Here is a 21,191-nt window from a genome sequence, read left to right on the forward strand (position 1 = left end):
TCCTTAAATTGCCCATTAATCAAGCTATAAACTCATTTCTAATTTGATCCTATTACTGTTATTAGAACACCCTTAATTGTAAAATTCTTAAATGGTTATAATGAAATAAAAATAATTGAAATATGTGTACAGCATTGAAGACATTTATGGGTGTCATTACAATGTTAAATACATTAATTGTCAAATATAACTGTTCATTTCTATCGCGTTTAAACCTTACTGTAATCAAAGCCCTTGCTTAAATTACAGACCGTAATTGAAGTCCGTGCTTAAGCTGTAATCAAAGTCCGTGCTTAAAACACAGAATGTAATCAAAAGGCCGTGTTTAAATCACGACTGTAATCATGGACATGACATGGAATAATGATAATCAAGGTGTTTTTCTATTTGGAAGACCATGCAATGATCGATTTTCTACTAACAAGTTCTAAGAACGTCGAGGCCTTTCAAAACTTGATCTATAAAATTTACTTAATTGTCTCACTCCCGTTCGCGTGTCTGATTTCATATTTACCTCTCAGTTGTTAAAACTTTATGATTACAACGATTTTGAAAACATGTCGTTAGTTTTTTAGTAGATTCGAAATTTCGCGAACGACAACTCTGCACTAATTTCCGCCATTGCCGGAATATTTGGAAATAAAATATTACAAAAAGAAAACGTAATTATTATTCCATGGCTGGTTTACCTAGAAGAATTATAAAGGTAACTTTTGGAACAAACGTACTGTTTTTAATGACAATCAAAATAGTTCACCGACAACGGTGGAGACCAGTAAACGAACGTACAAATCGTTTGATTCAAGTCATAGTCTTGTTACCATAATAATATTTATTTCCTTTAAGACAGTTGTTACTGTCGAAAAGAGCCTTACATTGTCTTTTACAGTATAACATGAATAAGGCGAATCCACGAAGCGAGCTCTTTGACAGAATTTATAATATGACTATGATAAAGCCTCAAAGTGAGCACTTTCAGTCTTTTACTGAAATTACAATACATAATTACATTTCACTAATCACTATACTCTGATTATCAGTTTCTTAAAGGGAAAGACAAGGTTAGAATAAAAACTTGATTTCAGAAAAAGAATACTATAAATAATAAATCTGCAAATTTTCTGCCGCCAAATAATAATATTAAACGAATGATAACAAAATTTAAATCGCTAAATCACCGATTTCTACAAATCAGCAGGTGTAAGCGCGGCCATGTTTGTGTATTGGCCGTATAAAAACAGGTGCGCATGATGTCATTTCCCCACATCTTTAGATTCATGATAAATCTAGTTGAATCGTAAGGAAATATTAATATAATAAAGTATTGACCAGACAATTTAATTTTCACAGGAGGTGTAGAGGAGATTTTTTTATGGTTCAAAATACGTAACAATATCAAAAAAATAAAATAAAAAATAAAGAAACGTACGGCTAGCCAAAAGTTCTAGCCGTACGTGAGTCACGTACGACTAGCCAGGACGCACTGTATTGTCTAGCTGTACGGCACTTTTCAAAATTATATGGAAGTCGAACGTTATAAAATTGTTGATTTTCATGCTTATCATTTGTTGTTTTATTTGTATGAAAGATGAATTATTAAATCATTTTTGTTAATTTTTAGCACATGGATCGAATAAAGAATGATCTGAGTGGAATAAATAAATAAAAAGAACATTGAAAAAAAAAACAAACGGTGAAATGCAAAAATAATTATATAATTTTCAAAACAGTAGACAAATATCGAACATATAAGCACAGTCAATCAATAAATTAGCCTTAATTAAGACCTATCCAGGGACTGACAATAGAATTTTAGAATGCCTTTCACGGAACATGCAAACGTTCCTTGATGGACAAACTTCTATACAGTACCGTCGGTAATTGTCGCAATTATCAAGAGCCTAACAACAATCATTTTCAATGTTTGTTGTTTTTTTTTTTTTTCATATTAAAGGTGTCGAAAACTTAATGAAACAAAAAAGGATTATGATCAAAATTTTGTAAACTATTTCAATTGGTGTAAATGCAACCAAAGGCTATTTTTTTCTCGACATCTTGCGATGACAAAGATCGATATATATATAGCGATCAAGGCGATGAATCTCTAAAAAGTTAACATCCGAAGACAATTAATGCTGTATCTTGGTTAAAATCCTCGCTTAAAGTCATAAAATAACATATGCATTTTCGACTTCCATAAAATTTTGAAAAGTGCCGTACGGCTAGCCAATACAGTGTGTCCTTGCTAGTCGTACGTGGCTCACGTACGGCTAAAACTTTTGGCTAGCCGTACGGGCCCGTACGCTAGCGACTTCCATTATAAAAACCCTACTAAAAGGTGTTCTTAATAGTACATATAATTAAATTTTTGCAGTTCGATTCTGACTTTCAAATTTAAAGGTGTGAACATATGTTATAATTGATGTACACATTTCAAAAATATAAGCAACTCTTTTGAAAAGTAAATTGTTAACATGTCTGTCAACGTATAATGCTGCGCATCGTTATCGTAGCCTAATATTAACTGCAGGCAAAACATTTTTATTGGCTGCTCAAAAATCTAATTTGCATAATTTATTCACACAATTGCTGGTTCTTACTACTTATGTCTAATACTGCGCATTGTCCATTTTAATTGTTCCTAATTTGCACCAAATGTTCCTGTCACACTGTGTACTGACGATTTTTATTGCTCCTTGTATGCCTCTGTGCCGACAGACCTTTTGATCATGCACAATGTTGCCCTGATTGGTTAATCACCCTTGTCAAATATTCTAATGACGAAATAGACATCTATTTTTTTACGCTTCATCAGTGAACTGAATGACTTTAGGGGGAATTAGGTTCCACACCTGTCAAATTATAGTGTAAATTACAGCACGTCATAAAATAGCAACAAATTTTTTTTCAGTTACCAATAATCATTTTAAATATTAAGTAGATTTATGATTTTTTGTTTTATTGGATTAAATTTACGGTAGTAGAAATGCGTATCTGTCGGGGAAAGGAATTTGGTAAGTAGATAACGTGGAAAAAAAGCTTTAGGGAACTGGATAAACCCGAGAATATGCGTAATTATAGGGGAATGGGCAACCTGTTGCTGTTGGTACCAGTTTTGACTGGGTGCCTAAATAACCTAGCGGACAGTTTTGTTTTCATACGATATTAGTCTGGCTGCCGATTTCCTGCGCCATTCTCATTTTTAGCGTCAATGGCGGAAAATCGCGTCCTCAGCAGATCTCTGCATATTGGATTTAGTTAATATTTTACCTGAAAAAAAAGATACATGACCGGCGATTTACCCTATTTGGACAGCTTGTCTAGCGAAAATTAAGTACAAAATAAAAGGATTTATCGTCAATTTGAAGAAGTTTCTCATAGTACCCAAATTAAATTTATGGTTTATCTTTGAAAATTAAGCAGTCATTGCTTAAATCATGTGGTGGGATCATCAGCAAGCTTGAATATCGGACAAATGATAATTAATGTCGCGGCGTCTTCAATTAATTAATTAAAGCAATTCAGTTCCATATGATGTTTTCATAAATAATATATAATGTACGCAATAAAATTAATAAGTTCTTCATCAAGATATATTTCAGTTGTACCAGCGTGTACACCTATACCGGAAGTGGGTGTAACACGTCACAATCTCGGTCTCGTCTGTCTCGCGAGAATGACAGAACGCCAAAATGGCGGCGCCCATGAACTTATTCTCAAGTAAAAAATAGTGTCTTAAAACACGAATTTCTCTCTTATAGGGTTGATGTCAATAGGAAAACTGTCATAGTTCCTCTTTTTAAATGATGAATATTTATATTAGACAGACATCAATCCATCCATTCCTATTCCTTTAACTAGCAGATGACCTGCTATTCTTATCAGAATTGCAAGTAAAGATAACCGGTTGCGTATCTCACTGTATTAATCATATGTAAAATGGTCTGACTTGTAGTATTAACCCTAAATTTATATACCTTAACCCTTTCACTGCCATAGGGACGGCTTATGCCGTCCCTGTTATTTTCGGCCTATTTGTCATATGGACCGCTTTTGCCGTTTCTATAATAATCATAATAATAATTATAAATTAATAATAATAATGAAAATAATAATAAATATAAAGAAAATTATACTATCGACAATAATTATTGTTATACTAGCATATTTGGAAACATATTTAATTATTATAATACTAATAACAAATGATAATAATAATTATAGTAATTAATAACATAGTAATTTCTTAGAAAACCCTCTGGCAAATAGGTGATCAATAAAACAATAACCCTCTGGCAGCGAAAGGGTTATGTGTCAATGTGTTGAAATACACTGAACAAAAGTTCTAACCAATCACCCTGAGTTTTCGCTTATAAATGAAAAAGAATAATACCAATAGATCTGACTTGTATTTAATTTCAAAGGGAATGAACACATTAAGAATAATAAAATTTTAACATTTTTCAATTTAAATAATAATTTATCGATATTTTAAAAAAAATATTTTTATGAACAGCCACTCACCTGTCAGAGGCTCCAGCATTCAACATTCCAACTACTACGGCACGATCCTGCATCATCATTCGTGCCATGTATTATGTTTTTTCACTTATAAGTCATTCGTGCCATGTATTATGTTTTTTCACTTATAAAGTTAACAAGGATTTATGCAATGTAAAATTTAATACTCACCACGCTCTGCACAAACATTTCGTGCCAAAATGTGTAAACCGCACCCTGTCTCCCACGTGAGTGCATGGAAGCGTATTAAATTATTTTTGATTCCACAGATCGGTAGAAAATGACACAAAAATCACCTCTGCAAAATTTTATAAGGATCTATTGACCCGTTATAAAATAATCTAAATTTAAAAAGTGATCGGTTAGAACTTTTGTTAAGTGTATATACTGAGACAAAGCCAAGATCACAAGCTTTTTATTGGTGTAATAAATTTTAAAATTGGACATTAAATCATCTTAAACTAGAAGTTTAATAATTGGCTAAATTTGCTTTGTTTTAGCATTAGAGAGATATTGATTTTACTCAAAGATAAGGGAAACAACTCATATTTTTCACTCAATATACCTCAGTTTTTTACTTAGTTCATATAAAGACAGTCAATGTTTATGACAATATTTAGTAAACCCATCTGTGGCTGCACACTTTTGGCCACACAAACCACTTGTCAATACTACATGCTATTGTTTACTTTAAAAATACAGCCATTTCATGTCTAATAAGATATCTAAATTGAAGGCTTCAAGCCACCTATCAGAGAACATCAGTTAACTTAAAAATTAAATTTTGGGATTAATTATTCCATTTCAGGAAAATGACATTGTGAAACAGGGAACCTACATGAAGTTGATATTGACTTGGCGTCTATTTCTATTTATTCTTAATTTTATGAATAAGTTGCGTATAAAGGTTCTTTTATCTGATTTATAAAAAATTGTACTTATTCTTTTATCAGTAAAAAGTTTACTTACTTTATGATTAATTCATTAAACAACTGGGATTGGCTAAGAGTTCCATTTTGGGGAAAAGTATGTTGGTGAAACTTTGAAAATATTTGGATTGATGGTATTAATCGGCAAGGGGTTCCAAATGTCAATTTGAATGGGAACCATAATAAAGAATGATATTATATTTTGATTGATAAAAATTAAAATTAATGTACTTGCCCTGCATTTTGATGGACAAAATTTGTTAAAATCAAAAGCACAAGACTCAAATTAACTATTTACCGGTCTATATATCGGTATGATCAGCTCTATACAGTTACATATTATTTATAATTGTACTTATCATTCTTTTAATATATGATCCTCGAATACCTATTTCATTCAGATTTTAACACACTCAGCTAATGGCTCAGTATAAAACATTAATGAACGCGTATGTATAAAACATTGTCAAATGCTGCTGTTGTCAAATTGTTTCATCTTACGTGTTTGGTACAGTTTTTAGCTCGACTATACGAAGTATATGGAGAGCTGTCCTACTCGCCCCGGCGTCGGCGTCCGCGTCCAGATTTTAGATTAAAGTTTTGGTGCAGTAAAATATTTTTCACTATAACTTTGTCATTTCTTAAGGTATGAACTTCAAACTTCAAATATATGTTCCTTATCATCAACCACATCTTATGTGACAAGGTTCATAACTCTAGCACCAATATTTTCAGATTTATCTCCCCTTGAACTTAGAATTTTCCTTAAAAAATACTATTTTTTACTGATACTTCTTTATTTCTTAAGGGATCAACCTCATACTTCAAATATATGTACCTTATCATCATTCCCATCTTATGTGACAAGGTTCATAACTCCAGCACCAATATTTTCAGATTTATCTCCCCTTGAACTTAGAATTTTCCTCAAAAAATATTATTTCTTACGGTTTCTTCTTTATTTCTTAAGGGATCAACTTCATACTTCAAATATATTTACGTTATCATCATCCCCATCTTATATGACAAGGTTCATAACTCTAGCACCAATATTTACAGATTTATCTCCCTTTGAACTTAGAATTTTCCATACAAAATATTATTTTTACTGTAACTTATTTATTTCTAAAGGGATCAACTTCATACTTCAAATATATTTACGTTTTCATCATCCACATCTTATGTGACAAGGTTCATAACTCTAGCACCATTATTGCAAGAATTATCTCCCAATAAACTTAGATTTATTTACTAGAAAAATGTTATTTTTTATTTTAACTTTTTTATTTTAAAAGGTATCTACCTCAAACTTCAAATACTTATTCCTTATCATCAATTACATTTTATGTGACAATGTTCATAACTCTTGAAGCAATATTTACAGATTTATCTCTCTTTGAACTTTGGATTTTCTTTAAGAAATATAATAACTTCTTTATTTTTTAAGGTATTTACTTCAAACTCCAAATATATATTTCTTATCATTACACAAATGTTGTGTGGCAAGGTCCATAACTCTAGCATGACTATTTCTAGAATTATTCCCCTTGATCTTGGAATTTATGTTAACAAATGTTATTTTTTTACTATAACTTTATACATAATTATACATAATTGATTTTTCTTTCATAGTTTTGTCCTCCTTACTGCATCCAGTATTTTATTAGTCGAGCTTTGCTGTCTCCTGTGACAGCTCTTGTTTACTAACTTAGTCATAAGGTCAATGTCCGGTTTTAGTTTTACAGTAATATGATTGAATAGTGCCTGCAGGTTGATTCTTTTACTGAATAACTTTATTTATAAAAGTTTAGAGAAACAATATTTTGATTGGGAGAACCTTACTTGCCCTGCTGGGCGAGTTTAATGAATTTTTTTCTTGCGCCACCCAAACAGATGCGAGCGGGCGAACTACTTCCTTCAGGAAAAGAACAATTATTCAATTTTGTGAAAAGATTATCATTAACAGGAATGTACCTGAAGTTGATATTCAATAATTGACTCAGCAGATATTCCTATTTATTCAATATTTCATGAATAAGGTGTGCATTGTGTAACATTTCATGTCGTGTTTATTCACAGGAGACGCAACGGCTCATGCAGGAGCCAGTACCTGGGATTCAAGCCAGACCTGACGAATCTAATGCTAGATATTTCCATGTAATTGTCAATGGACCTGCTGAGGTAATTTTAAGAGGAATTAGCTATTAATGATTGAATTGATATCCTGCTTTAAAGGGAAGTTGTACTGTACAGTCTGTCTGTCTGTCTGTCTTAATGTCCGGTCCATAATTTTGTCCTTTAAGGCTTTATGGATGGATTTTAAAATATTTTTATAAATGTGTAGCTCATTGGGACAAGCAACATCTAGGTCTGAAGATCAAAGGTCAAGGTAACTCACTGACTTCAAAGAAAATTTTTAATGAAAAAATGCACTGATGTTCGTGTCTGATCAACAATGATGGTTTTGAAAATTAATGTGTCGCACATAATGATGACATCATGTTGCATGCAAGAATCGGTCCCTGGCTGAAAGGTCAAGGTCACACTTATAGATAAAAAGAAATGAGGGTTAGATCACTAATATGTCTGTAGAAAATCCAATTTAAAAATGATTTCTGTCTTGGCTCACCACATAAATGATCAAGGGGATTGTTGGAAGGACAGGTCAGTTTATTGTTTACTTAGTATAATGGGACGAGATTGGCTATCTTGGCAATTCTTCCATAGCCTGACATTCAATAAATTGGGCCTTGTGATCTGACACTGCTATGTTGGTATTTAAGGTTGCCATTATTATTACTCAAAGCCTTTTTCACAGGTATTTGGGGGAGGGAATCTTCCAATAAAGTTTGGGGAAAATGAAACATTAATTTTGCAAAAGGGGAAGAAGAAAAACTTGGTATAAAGTGAAGGTTAGAGGAAAACTGGATAATTTAGTATATTTTTCTGAGTGGGAAGATTGTTGTAAAAAGCCCCTGCTATAGAAGGAAGAATAGACCCAGTTATTAAGATTGTTGAAGTGTAGAGTTTTTGTTTGCTGTAGTTATAGTTGTAGGAGCAGTAGTCCAGTGGTAGGACGAGCGCTTAGGGATCGAGAGGTCCCGGGTTCGAACCCCACTAGGGGCACTGCTAATTTCCTTGAGCAAGAAATTTACCTGCGATTGCTTCACTTCACCCAGGTGTAAATGGGTACCTGCGAGGGTGGTATAAATCCGTTGCGCCAAAGTGTCGGCTGCACTAAGCGGAGTTAAAAGACTCCCCAGGGAGATTGATAGATAGATACCAGTAGCCCGATGACCAGGGGTAATAGCTGTAAAGTCGGTGAACGTGCGTAAGCATGAAACTTAGAATATAAAATGCAATTACTTTTACTTTTTACTAATAGCAGACAGCTGTCAGAATTATACTAATCACAGATTTGTAAAATATTTCTGCTGGAAAAAAAATGATTTCAAAAAATCAATGAGTGGACATTTTGTTGTTGATAGTTATTGAGTTGTAACAAACTTCAAATATATTTGATGGCGTTTGTCAGATGACACCCTTTGTTTTGAGGTCACTTACATTAAGAGCTTAAAATGACTAAAAGTCTGTTAACTTCCTGGTTGAATAACAGGGGGAAGCTTTTGTTAACAACTTATTTTGTTTAATGAGGTTGATACAGGACAGTGTTCCAGTCTTGTTTTCTCACCATCCTAAAATCTTGCACTAACACTTGTTCCATTTAAGAAGTAGAAATATGTTTTACAACTTGTTTGATTTAATTGGTAAAGCCTTTTTTATTTATAGTTTAATTTGTAAAAGAAAGACTGTCGAACTAGAGTATAATAATTATAATGTATATCAACCATTTTTGGAAATTTGATTTTATAATTATGTAGATAGCATTTATTACTTTTTGAATAATATGCATACATGTAAATCAATTTCTTACTCAAAATTTCGAAAAATAGTAATCTCCCCACAACAGAGCAATACCTGTGCCATAAATGTATTATATGAATATAAAAATTATATATTTTTATATTTCAGTCACCGTATGAAAATGGTACATTCAAATTAGAACTATTTCTACCTGAGGAATATCCAATGTCTGCGCCAAAAGTGAGATTCATGACTAAAATCTACCATCCTAATATTGATAAATTAGGCAGAATATGTTTAGATATATTAAAAGGTAAGCAATCTTTAAGATAAAAATAGACCCTAATGTTGGTGAATTTCTACAATGAACTTGCCAAGGTGATATTTTTAGCTCACCTGAGCACAACGTGCTCATGGTGAGCTATTGTGATCCCCCACCGTCCGTCGTCGTGTGTCATCAACAATTTGTTTATACAACAACTCCACAAAAACCAATGACTGCACAGTAACCAAACTTTACAGGAATGATCCTTGGGTGGTCCCCTGCCAAAGTTGTTCAAATGGTTCCGGTCTGTTGCATAAGTAGATCACGGGCTAGAAAAGGAATAAAAAAATGCAAACTTAAAAAATCTTCTTCTCTGAAGGTACAAGGCTTAGAGTTTAGATATTTTGTATGTAATATCAACTCCACAAAAACCAATGACTGCACAGTAACCAAACTTTACAGGAATGATCCTTGGGTGGTCCCCTGCCAAAGTTGTTCAAATGGTTCCGGTCTGTTGCATAAGTAGATCACGGGCTAGAAAAGGAATAAAAAAATGCAAACTTAAAAAATCTTCTTCTCTGAAGGTACAAGGCTTAGAGCTTAGATATTTTGTATGTAATATCACCTATAGGTCCTTTACCAAAGTTATTCAAATTATAGCCCTGGGGTCAAAATTGGCCCCGCCCCAGGGGGTCATAGGTTTTCCTTATATGTATATAATAAAAAATTAAAAAATCTTCTTGTTTGAAGGTACAAGGCTTAGAGCTTAGATATTTGGTATATAATATCATCTGAAGGTCCTCTACCAAATTTGTTCAAATAATAGCCCTTTGGGTTAAAATTGGCCCCTCCCCGGGGGGGGGGGGGGGGGAGTCATAGGTCCTTATATCTATATAGTAAAACTTAAAAAAAACTTCTCCTCTGAACTGTCAAAGGCTAGAGGTAAGATATTTGGCATGAAGCATTGTGTAGTGGAACTCTACTAAGATTGTTCAAATTGTAGCCCTAGGGTCAAAAGTTGGTCCTGCCCTGGGGTCATAGGTTTTCCTTTTATGCTTATATTATAGTAAAAACTGTTCCCACCTTGATCATAACTTTAAAGTTCTTGGTGTATTGTCTTAAAAGTTAAAACATCAACTTTTTACCTACACAAATACATTAACCCTGTTTTGTATATTTTTAAGACCTGGTAACTTTTATATATCAATTGCATTTAGTACTCAGGTGAGTGCATTGGGGCCAATGGCCCCCTTGTTATGTTACCATTTGTTGTTTTTTTTCATACAAGTTGAAATGTTTGTTCATATTTAATTTGTAGCTAGGGATGTCTTTAACTCTGTACACTAAATGTAACTGTAATGTTAATGATTTTAAATGTTGTTGATTCCAGGAACTTTTTTTGTAAGATATTTAATTAATTTTATTCAGGTTAAACATATATTTTTAAGCTTGAGTGGGAAACAAGTTCTTGCAACATATTAATCACTTTTGAGTCCGCTTCCTGGAACCAACCTTTACTGGTGTTGTATGAAGACACATGGTCATGACCTGAGTAGGGCTGGAACCCATGATCCCTAGGTTGAGAGGCAGACACCTTAACCACTAGGCCTCCACTCCCTTTAATTCATTTACATATCTTTTATCAATTTGCATATCTCCCAAATAAATCTGTTGCTTACAATTAGATATAATTATATTTAAGTTGATATTATGCCCTTCCTGGTCTACTTGACACTGCCTTGTTTTGTGAGTTCTGGATCATAATAAAACACTGAGGCTTTAATTAGGTGATATATTTCATATGACGGGGGGGGGTACAGGGCACTCGTTTGGTCGTTTTTGGAGCCCAATATGGGTACCGTTCCCCTCTCAAAATCTTATCTCAAAATATAATCCCCTCCAAATTCTAAAATAAATCAACTTAAAGTAATTTGTTTGATTTGTTAGTCTAATACTAGCTATTGATTTCAATGGTAGGAAAATTACAAACTATTGAAACCCATGGTAGGAAATACTGTAATGAGTAAATGTGATAAAAAAATACACTAAATACATGATAACATAAAATTTCGAATTTTGCCTTAAAACGACGCAAAATTCCCCTTCACTTAGGGTATGGGTACCTGTTCCAAAAAAGGTGTCAAGTGCCCTGGGATATAAATTTTAACGAATTTGCTTGTTAAAACTGGTTTAGTTTACTGTGCTATAGTAAGTTTACATGTTAAAGATATGTTTCTTTTCATTTTATAGATAAATGGAGTCCAGCTTTACAAATAAGAACTGTATTATTATCTATACAAGCATTACTTAGTGCACCTAATCCAGATGATCCCCTAGCTAATGACGTTGCAGAACAATGGAAAAACAACGAAGCTAAAGCAATACAAACAGGTGAGTAAGACACAGTGATCTGGTTACCTGATTTATAAATATTATTGCCTGGTTTATTTACTCTAGGTTTTTAATGACATACAGTGTAAATAAATAATGGTCACAGGGTTCTCACTAGGACTTTAAAACATGGAGTCCATGGACTCCCAACCCTGAAAAAGTTGGAGTCCAAAAGCGTGTCGCAATTAATATGTTTATAGATTAGTCATTCAATGCTCACAATAGCATTGCTGATATTTTGAATCTTCAAGAGACTTTCAAAGTTTATAGTTATTCAAAAAAACCTCTGAATTATTGTTTTGTTGTTAATATTTATTATGAAATTATTTCATTATAATGCATCAACACAATTCAAGGTGGTTTTTTTTGTGTTTTTTTTTCCACATTTATACCAAATCAAATTTTATTCTGGTTAAATAAGTCCACTCTTAAGACAAAAAGTTTATATTTGTAAAAAAAAAAACGTAAATGTATATAGGCAGCGTTTAGCGGCATGAATAGGAAAATCGTGTACAGCTTCACACAGTGTGTAAGAGATTCATCCAATCGGCAATTATTTTAGCAAATATCTTCAAAAGGGGGCAAATTGAAGATCGATATTTAAAGATTTAATGTTGATTAAATAATAAAAGAACAATTCATTCACGTGTTTGGATTGGAAACTGAGAATTTTTGCGAAATTTTAGGGTTTCTGGCGAACGTGAAATCGCCGATGTTCGGCATCAATTTTCGGATCAAAGAAAAGCATATGTGTATTTTTGTTTGTTGTCTTGGCATTTCGGCACAATCTCTTAAATTCTTAATACTATTGTAGAACGTTTTTGCAAGAATGAAACTAAAGCAAAATTGTGCCTAGAAAATGCCGAAAATATTCGACAATCATTCAAAATTACACTCATTTATAATTTGAGAAAACAGTCTTTAAACTTGCGGCGTAAATAGTCGACAAATTTATCCTTTTGTCGGTAAAATTTGCTAATTTCCAATTAACTGTTGATCAAACATATAAAATTATCACCTTGTGTTATATCTGGTAATTTACATGTACAGCGCGTGTATACATTAGTCTGATCACTATTGCGAGATAATGACCGGAAGCGTTATCGCTGATTGGCTAATCGCTTCACGGGTCGATGTGCATAGGACCGCCTAACTATAGACTGACACGCGCTGACGTATTTGTGTATTTGTGGTTGTAAACAATCTGTAATTTTATGCGTCCCCAGGCAAAATTAAGCGTACGTGGAATCCTTGCTCTGAAATAATTGCGTCCAGCTGTAATAAACATGCGTACCGGGACGCCGAAATAAGCGTCCCCGAGAACCCTGGGTCATACTTAGGAGCATATAAATTCTGCCAGGGACTTTGTATTCGTTCATGACAGGTAGCTGTGTCGCTAGCTTACAGACGGTCAATGCTTGTATTATCTTGCCAGCTCTTCCTTGAATTCATTTATGCACAGAGGGGCACCTGAGGTTTTCCTCTTACAGTGAAGCTGAAAAGTCGCTATAATTATAACCCTGACAGTGACGGTTTGAATTAAAATTTAGCCCAAAAATTAAAATCTCACTAAAGGTCAGGCTTTCTGTGTTTCTTGTTTAGAAAAAATAATAATTAAAATAAATATGATCTAAATTTTTTTCAAAGTGATATGTTTGCTAAATTTACTGCAGTTTAGCTAGTTATATTATTGCCTTACTTTTTATACCCCCGCACAACAAAGTTGTAAGGGGGGGTATACTGGAATCAGCTTGGCCGTCCGGACGTCTCCCCGTTCGTCCGTCGGTTTTTCCTTTTCCCCGAATAACTTGAGATTCTTCTGGCCCATAGTCTTCATATTTGGCATGGAGGTTAGTCATGATTAGTAGATGACCCCTGTTGATTTTGGGGCCAAAGGTCAAGGTCAGGGTTCTCACTAGGACTTTAAAACATGGAGTCCATGGACTCCCAACCCTGAAAAAGTTGGGAGTCCAAAAGCGCGTCGCAATTAATATGTTTACAGATTAGTCATTCAATGTTCACAATAGCATTGCTGATATTTTGAATGTTCAAGAGACTTCCAAAGTAAATAGTTATTCAAAAGAAACTCTGAACTACATAGTATAATTATTGTTTTGTTGTTAATATTTATTATGAAATTATTTCATTATAATGCATCAACCCATGGAAATCTTCTTTTTTTTCACTTTTATACCAAATCAAATTTTTCTCTGGTTAAATAAGTCCACTCTTAAGACAAAAAGTTTGTATTTGTTAAAAAAAAAACGTAAATGTATATAGGCAGCGTTTAGCGGAATGAATAGGAAAATCGTGTACAGATTCACACAGTGTGTAAGAGATTCATCCGATCGACGATTATTTTAGCAAATATCTTCAAAAGGGGGCAAATTAAAGATCGACATTTAAAGATTTAATGTTGATTCAATAATAAAGAAACAATTCATTCGCATGTTTGGCTTGGAAACCGAGAATTTTTGCGAAATTTTAGGGTTTCTGGCGAACGTGAAATCGCCGATGTTCGGGATCAATTTTCGGATAGAGAAAAGCGTATGTGTACCTGGCATTTCGGCACAATATCTTAAATTCTTAATACTCTTATAGAAAGTTTTTGCAAGAATGAAACTAAAGCAAAATTGTGCCTAGAAAATGCCGAAAATATTGTAATTTGAGAAAACAGTCTTTAAACTTGCGGCGTAAATAGTCGATAATTTTATCCTTTTGTCGGTAAAATTTGCTAATTTCCAATCAGATATAAAATTATCACCTCGTGATATATCTGGTAATTACATGTACTGTACAGCGCGTGTATACGTTAGTCTGATCACTATTGCGTGATAATGATCGGAAGCGTTATCGCTGATTTGCTAATTGCTTCACGGGTCGATGTGCATAGGACCGCCTACCTTATAGACTGACACGCGCTGACGCATTTGTGTATTAAATTTTGTGGTTGTAAACAATCGGGAATGTTTATGCGTCCCCGGGCAAAATTAAGCGTACGTGGAATCCTTGCTCTGAAATATTTGCGTCCAGCTGCAATAAACATGCGTACCGGGACGCCGAAATAAGCATCCCCGAGAACCCTGAAGGTCACAGGGGCCTTGACTTTAAAAAGCTTGTCTGCCCAATAACTTGAGATTCCTTTGGCCCACAGTCTTCATATTTGGCATGGAGGTTAGTCATGATTAGTACATGACCCTTATAGATTTTGAGGTCACTGGGTCAAAGGTCAAGGTCACAGGGGCCTTGACTAAAAAAACTTGATTTTAAAATTTTCACATTTGAAGCATGGAGAATACGTATCTTAGCAATGCACTGGATTAGTAACCTCAGATTTGGCTGGGTGGTTGTCCTTGAGTTCTAAATGGCCAGTGTTGATTCTGACAAAGTGGTATGCGGGGGTATTCACGCCATGACAGTGGCAGTTTTAGTTTTAATCGACAGTGTTCAGTAATAAGATATACATGCACATGTTTACTAAAGCTACATATTTATGATGATATAATTATCATAATGTATTTTAAAATTCTAGGTCAGCTTCCATTATATTTTATTTATTGTTATATTTTTCAGCTAAGGAATGGACAGAACAGTATGCTAGGAATTAATAAGGCCTCCACTAGACGCTCCATTCTTGTGATTTCTCATCTCTCATAGTCATCGTTCATCATCGTTGCCATGGCAACTAGCTCATTGATGCATTTTTAAATGTCACATGATGTTCACAGAAATTTTTGACCTCTTACTTTAAATAGTGTGTCCCCAGAAGAGCTGGGTCTTTTTTCTGCCATTGGTATTCCGTAATGGCTCTATAAAGGTCTATTTAAAAAACAACAAATAAACACCTGTTTCGATGATGATTCATTTCGTGTTGACAGTTTTCGATATTTTTGTCTGCACACTTGCTGAAAATCTTTTTTTTCTAATGCGTACTGTTAAGGTTATGAAGTACTTTAAATAATATAGAACATACATTTTTGATAAGTCTTAAGGGGAATTACTAGACATTTGCTTTGCACCACTTGGATTGAATTTATTACTGTTTGTAGATGTAATTTCAAGATGAAATCTTTACAGATGCATTGGCTCTTAGTTTTAATGGTATCATCATATGAAATGTTCATTTTAAAGTTGATAAATAATTTAAACACGATTGGCATCAGATAGTGTACTCAGATTTTCACCAGAGCATTATTATTGAAAAAAATCTACCTTATTTACATTATTGTTATTATTTATAGTGTATCAAAAGGCCGTCTGTGTAAATGGATATTGATCATTTTAAGGTCACATTCACATAAGCATTTTCAACAGAATAAAGTAAACATATTCAATATATTAAACAACTGAAAATAAATAGAGGATATTGAATGAGTGTAAGTTCAATACTGAATTTATTGCACAAGTTGAATAAAGTTATATTATGCGAGCCTCTGGGGAGCATTATATTATTTTATTTAACAAGTTCAATAAATTCAGTAATGAACTTACACGAATTTAATATTCTATTTATCACATAACCCAAAATAAAGACCATTTAAAGTAAATATAAGAGTATTTTTTCATTGTCATGCCTATAGAATAACGCTAAATGTTAGCGCGTCTTTACACTATGTTTGTATAACGCTAATGACGTCACGTCAAAATATATGCACGGCCGTGCAATACCATTTTTACAGAGTCACAAAATCGGCACAGGTGTGTGATAAACATTTTTAAGTTTTTTCGCAAAACTAGAGGATCAGAGGTCAAGGTCATAGAGGTAGCGTGTTATTGGTTCAGTTTCACTTATGCACTTAACTTTAACCAATCAACTGCCGAAATTCAAGGAATGAAAGTTATACAATAAAGCAGGAACCAGTCACGGAAATCTGCTTTTTCATTGGATAATTTTAAGTGTAAAGTTTAAAATAAGCCAGTCAAAATGCTGATATTTATATACTGGATATTTATTTAAGACTTCTTGAAATTCGAATTTTGCAACTGTGGTTCCCTGCATTATTTTAGGCTGTCACATTTTTTATTTTTCATTGATATAAAAAAAAAGGCAACATTTCAGTCATTGAACACATAAAGCCATTTTGGAAGAACAAGCGTCAAAATGTATGAAGACATTTGTTAGAATTGTATGCTTAGGTCTGTATGAAGAGATTTTTGTCAGATATGTTATATTATCCGTACAGGCTATGCTAACATTCATTGTCAAGCCACTTTCATCTAGAACATACAGTATGTTTGTTGCAGTGTTTACACCATTTATATAAATATAAAAAATACTTACATTACAGAAAAAGAAATATTTTACTCACAGGATTACTCAGTTAAAAGTCTCCATTATCCTTTTCTTTTAACTGTAATTTTTTGGATCAAGTTATGTGTGATAACATAATATAATATATGAAATATATATAATTTATGATAGAAGTTAGCTGTTTTTGTTCAAATATGTGTAATAACAGCATAGTTAGATAGTAAAGAGTCGGGGTCTTTTTACCAGAAAGTTATCCTTATTACATAGATCACATATTTGTACAGAAATTGCTGTTTTATGAGTAACTTTGGTAATAAAATATAAACATTTATATTTTGTAAATAGGTAAAAGGGTGAAAGTCTAGGGATTGTTTCAGAAACCTGTTTACTTTCCACATAAAACTGTTCACTGAAACATTTTCACGATTTTTCTAAAATGTCAAACTGTCACCCATGCAGACATTACAAAATGAAAGTTGTTATGAAATATGATAGATAATATTGTTGTATACCAATTTTATACTCGTAACTTACATTAGTTGCTTCTTTTGAATTGTACCACTTTACTGTCCGAAGAATTTCCTGTATTGGACACAGAAGTATCCAATATTTTCTTTCGAGGACAGGTTAGTGCAAATGACCTTAACCATTTACTGTCAAGAAAAAAAGGTTTTTGCAACTGCTAAATGACACATTAAAATTGTCTTGAAAAACAAAACTGATGTTTCTTATTAGAATATTTAAGTAAGACACACATTTTTTTTTTTTCTAAAAAAAATTTGGATATAGAATGAACAAATATTTAATATTGTTGTGTACAATACAGGATGTGTCTGGCAACTGCCATGTATCTTCAGCTAAGTATACTCCAGTGTTATATTGTACAGTTCAATGTTAATTCTTAATCTGCTGAAACTGATAGTGATAATCACAGCCCATGAACTCATAGTGATAATCACAGCCCATGAAACTGATAGCGGTAATCACAGCCCATGAACTCATAGTGATAATCACAGTAATTGCAGTCCATGAAACTGATAGTGATAATCACAGCCCATGAACTGATAGTGATAATCACAGTAATTACAGCCCATGAAACTGATAGTGATAATCACAGCCCATGAACTCATAGTGATAATCACAGTCATTGCAGTCCATGAAACTGATAGTGATAATCACAGCCCATGAACTCATAGTGATAATCACAGTAATTGCAGTCCATGAAACTGATAGTGATAATCATGGCCCATAAAACTGATAGTGATAATCACAGCCCATGAACTCATAGTGATAATCACAGTAATTACAGCCCATGAAACTGAAAGTGACAGTCACAGCCCATGAAACTGTCAGTGATAATCATGGTCCATGAAACTGATAGTGATAATCACAGTAATTACAGCCCATGAAACTGATAGTGACAGTCACAGCCCATGAAACTGTCAGTGATAATCATGGTCCATGAAACTGATAGTGATAATCACAGTAATTACAGCCCATGAAACTGATAGTGATAATCACAGTCCATGAAATTTACAGTAATATTCACAGTGATCACAGCCCATGAAACTGATAGTGATGATCACAGTCCGTAAAACTGATAGTGGTCATCATAGCCCACAGTACAGAGTCATGCCAGGTTGCACATCTATATAGTCTGTCCATACTCTTTAACTGTGCAAGAAGTAGTGTAATTTTGTTTTTCAATATTAAAATCTCTTATAATGTAGAATGGATTGTTAAATATTCAGAGTCCTGCAAATCATTAGTCAAATTCAGCAGGTTAAGGGTCAAATTACTTATAAATATTGTACTCTGTTATAATTTTTACTGTTTTCAAATAAAAAAATACGTGTAATGTATCTTCACATACGATGTTTTACTATTTAATTATGTATTTACCAGTGTACAATAATTTGTTTTCGTATTAGAAAATTATTGAATGCCAGTTGATCTGCTTTGCAAAAGAATCGGTCTTTTAGTAAATTACTTGGCCGAGTTGAATTATTTATTATATGTGGTTGTTGAATGAAGGCGAAAGCTGGTAGTTTAAAGCTTAAAGTTTAAAAAAAAGGTTCGATAAAAGTAGCTCTTTTTGAAGTAGATTATAGTTGACTTACAAGTTTGTTTTTTTTTCCTGTAACTATGTATGTAATTTTTTTTTTGCAATTCAATGTCCTTGGTATTTTATGGGAAACTAAGTCATGCTTAAGAACAAGGAATAATCAGCTTGTGAGAATGGGTGGACATGAAGTGTGTGTGCGTGCAGTTAGATTTAGATAAATGGTAGTGAATGTTTCAAGATATTTTGCATCATTTCTTCCTCATTTGAGCCATGTCATGACAAAACCAACATAATGGGTTTGCGACCAGCATGGATCCAGACCAGCCTGCACATCCGCGCAGTCTGATTTAGGAAACCAAAGCTGTTTGCTTACAAAATGGGACCCGATGCGAGGCTGGTCTTTTATCCCATGCTCGGCAAACCCCCTTATGTTGGTTTTGTCAAAGACGCGCTATTTTAAAGATGGCCCCCTTTTTTCTTTCATTTAAATTTGGATGAGACAAAAAAAAATTTATTAATACCAAATCCCCCAAAAAGAAAAAATAATCTAATTTTGTAAACATTGTAAATGATCTTTGTTTTAATTTAGTCCTTGAATTCACAGAAGTTCTGGAAGATTTCTCTGAATTCAGAAATAAATTTTATTTTATTTTGGTAATTTTTCTTTTTGATTTATTCTTGTTATTTGTGCATTTGTATGTTAACAGACTGAGAAACATGTAAATTTAATTTTGTGTAGGTAAATATTTGAAAATGACATGGTACACTTCAGAAAATTTATAAAACATAATAAAATAATTTCTAGGTATTATCTCATCTTCTAGTTAGCTCAATTGGTAGAGCGTTGGACTGTGCATCAGGGGACCCAGGTTTGATTCCCAAAGGGTACAGGTCACTTTTGTTGTGATCAATCATGAAATGAGCCGTGTCATGACAAAACCAACATAATGGGTTTGCGACCAGCATGGATCCAGACCAGCCTGCGCATCCGCGCAGTCTGATCAGGATCCATGCTGTTCGCTCACCAACCCTATTACAAATAGAGAAACTGATAGCGAACAGCATGGATCCTGATCAGACTGCGCTGATGCGCAGGCTGGTCTGGATCCATGCTGGTCGCAAACGCACTATGTTGGTTTTGTCGTGACACTGCTCAAATCATTTCTACGTTTATTTTCACTGTACCTCTGCTCTGGCATATACAGAAGTATTTCAATTCCTTGCGAAAGTGAAGCTGCTTGTACTGGTAAACTGCTTGACAGCCTGCCCAGAAACAATGCAGTGGTGATCTATTCAGAATGGCTAACTGCTGCAACTAAAAAAACCACCAATTAATTTAGATATTACCGCATTTGTTACCCATGGTTTTTGCTTTGTTGTTTGATACCTGTTTATAAATTATTTGAAATAGAATATAATTTAGCATAAGTTTAACTTTTTGTAGTAAACTCCTTGACATAATTTTCAAAAAAAAGTTACCAGAACATTTTGAAGAAAAAAATACAAATATAAAAAATATGCATTTTAAGAAGGTATGAATATATTGAGAAGAAAAATGATCTGTGTAAAAGTGTTAAGCAGTGGTTTTTAAATTATAGTTTATTAAATTCACTGCTTTTGTTAAGATTTTGTTGTTAAATGCAGACTGTAATGCATATATTATGGTCCAAAAGACCACAGGGTATATACCTCTTTGCAACGTTTTTATTTGATTACTGTGTATTTTGACAAAAACTGCAGTGCTTTAAACCAGTTAGTTATTTACTGTGTTGTTTACTTTCTTTTACCACAAACTCCCATGATGATTGATTGAAACATGCTTACACTTAAAATAACGCCACCCAATGTCATGAGACATAATTATAACATTTTATATGATGTTACTTCGTTAAATGACTATTTTCT

General features: G+C 33.4%; 1 protein-coding gene across 1 annotated transcript; it reads left to right on the forward strand.

Annotated features, from left to right (window-relative positions):
* Nucleotides 1–579: 579 nt before the first annotated feature.
* LOC132753378 (ubiquitin-conjugating enzyme E2 N) lies at nucleotides 580–19,282 on the forward strand. The gene is made up of 5 exons (XM_060743834.1): nucleotides 580–706; nucleotides 7,530–7,631; nucleotides 9,483–9,627; nucleotides 11,830–11,970; nucleotides 15,544–19,282. The coding sequence occupies exons 1-5, from the start codon at nucleotides 677–679 to the stop codon at nucleotides 15,576–15,578; spliced, it is 453 nt and encodes a 150-aa protein (XP_060599817.1). The 5' UTR covers nucleotides 580–676; the 3' UTR covers nucleotides 15,579–19,282.
* The last annotated feature ends 1,909 nt before the right edge of the window (nucleotides 19,283–21,191 follow it).

Source organism: Ruditapes philippinarum, unplaced genomic scaffold (assembly GCF_026571515.1).
Source record: "Ruditapes philippinarum isolate M1 unplaced genomic scaffold, ASM2657151v2 ctg4_1_1_1_1, whole genome shotgun sequence".
In the NCBI taxonomy this organism is placed as follows: domain Eukaryota; kingdom Metazoa; phylum Mollusca; class Bivalvia; order Venerida; family Veneridae; genus Ruditapes; species Ruditapes philippinarum.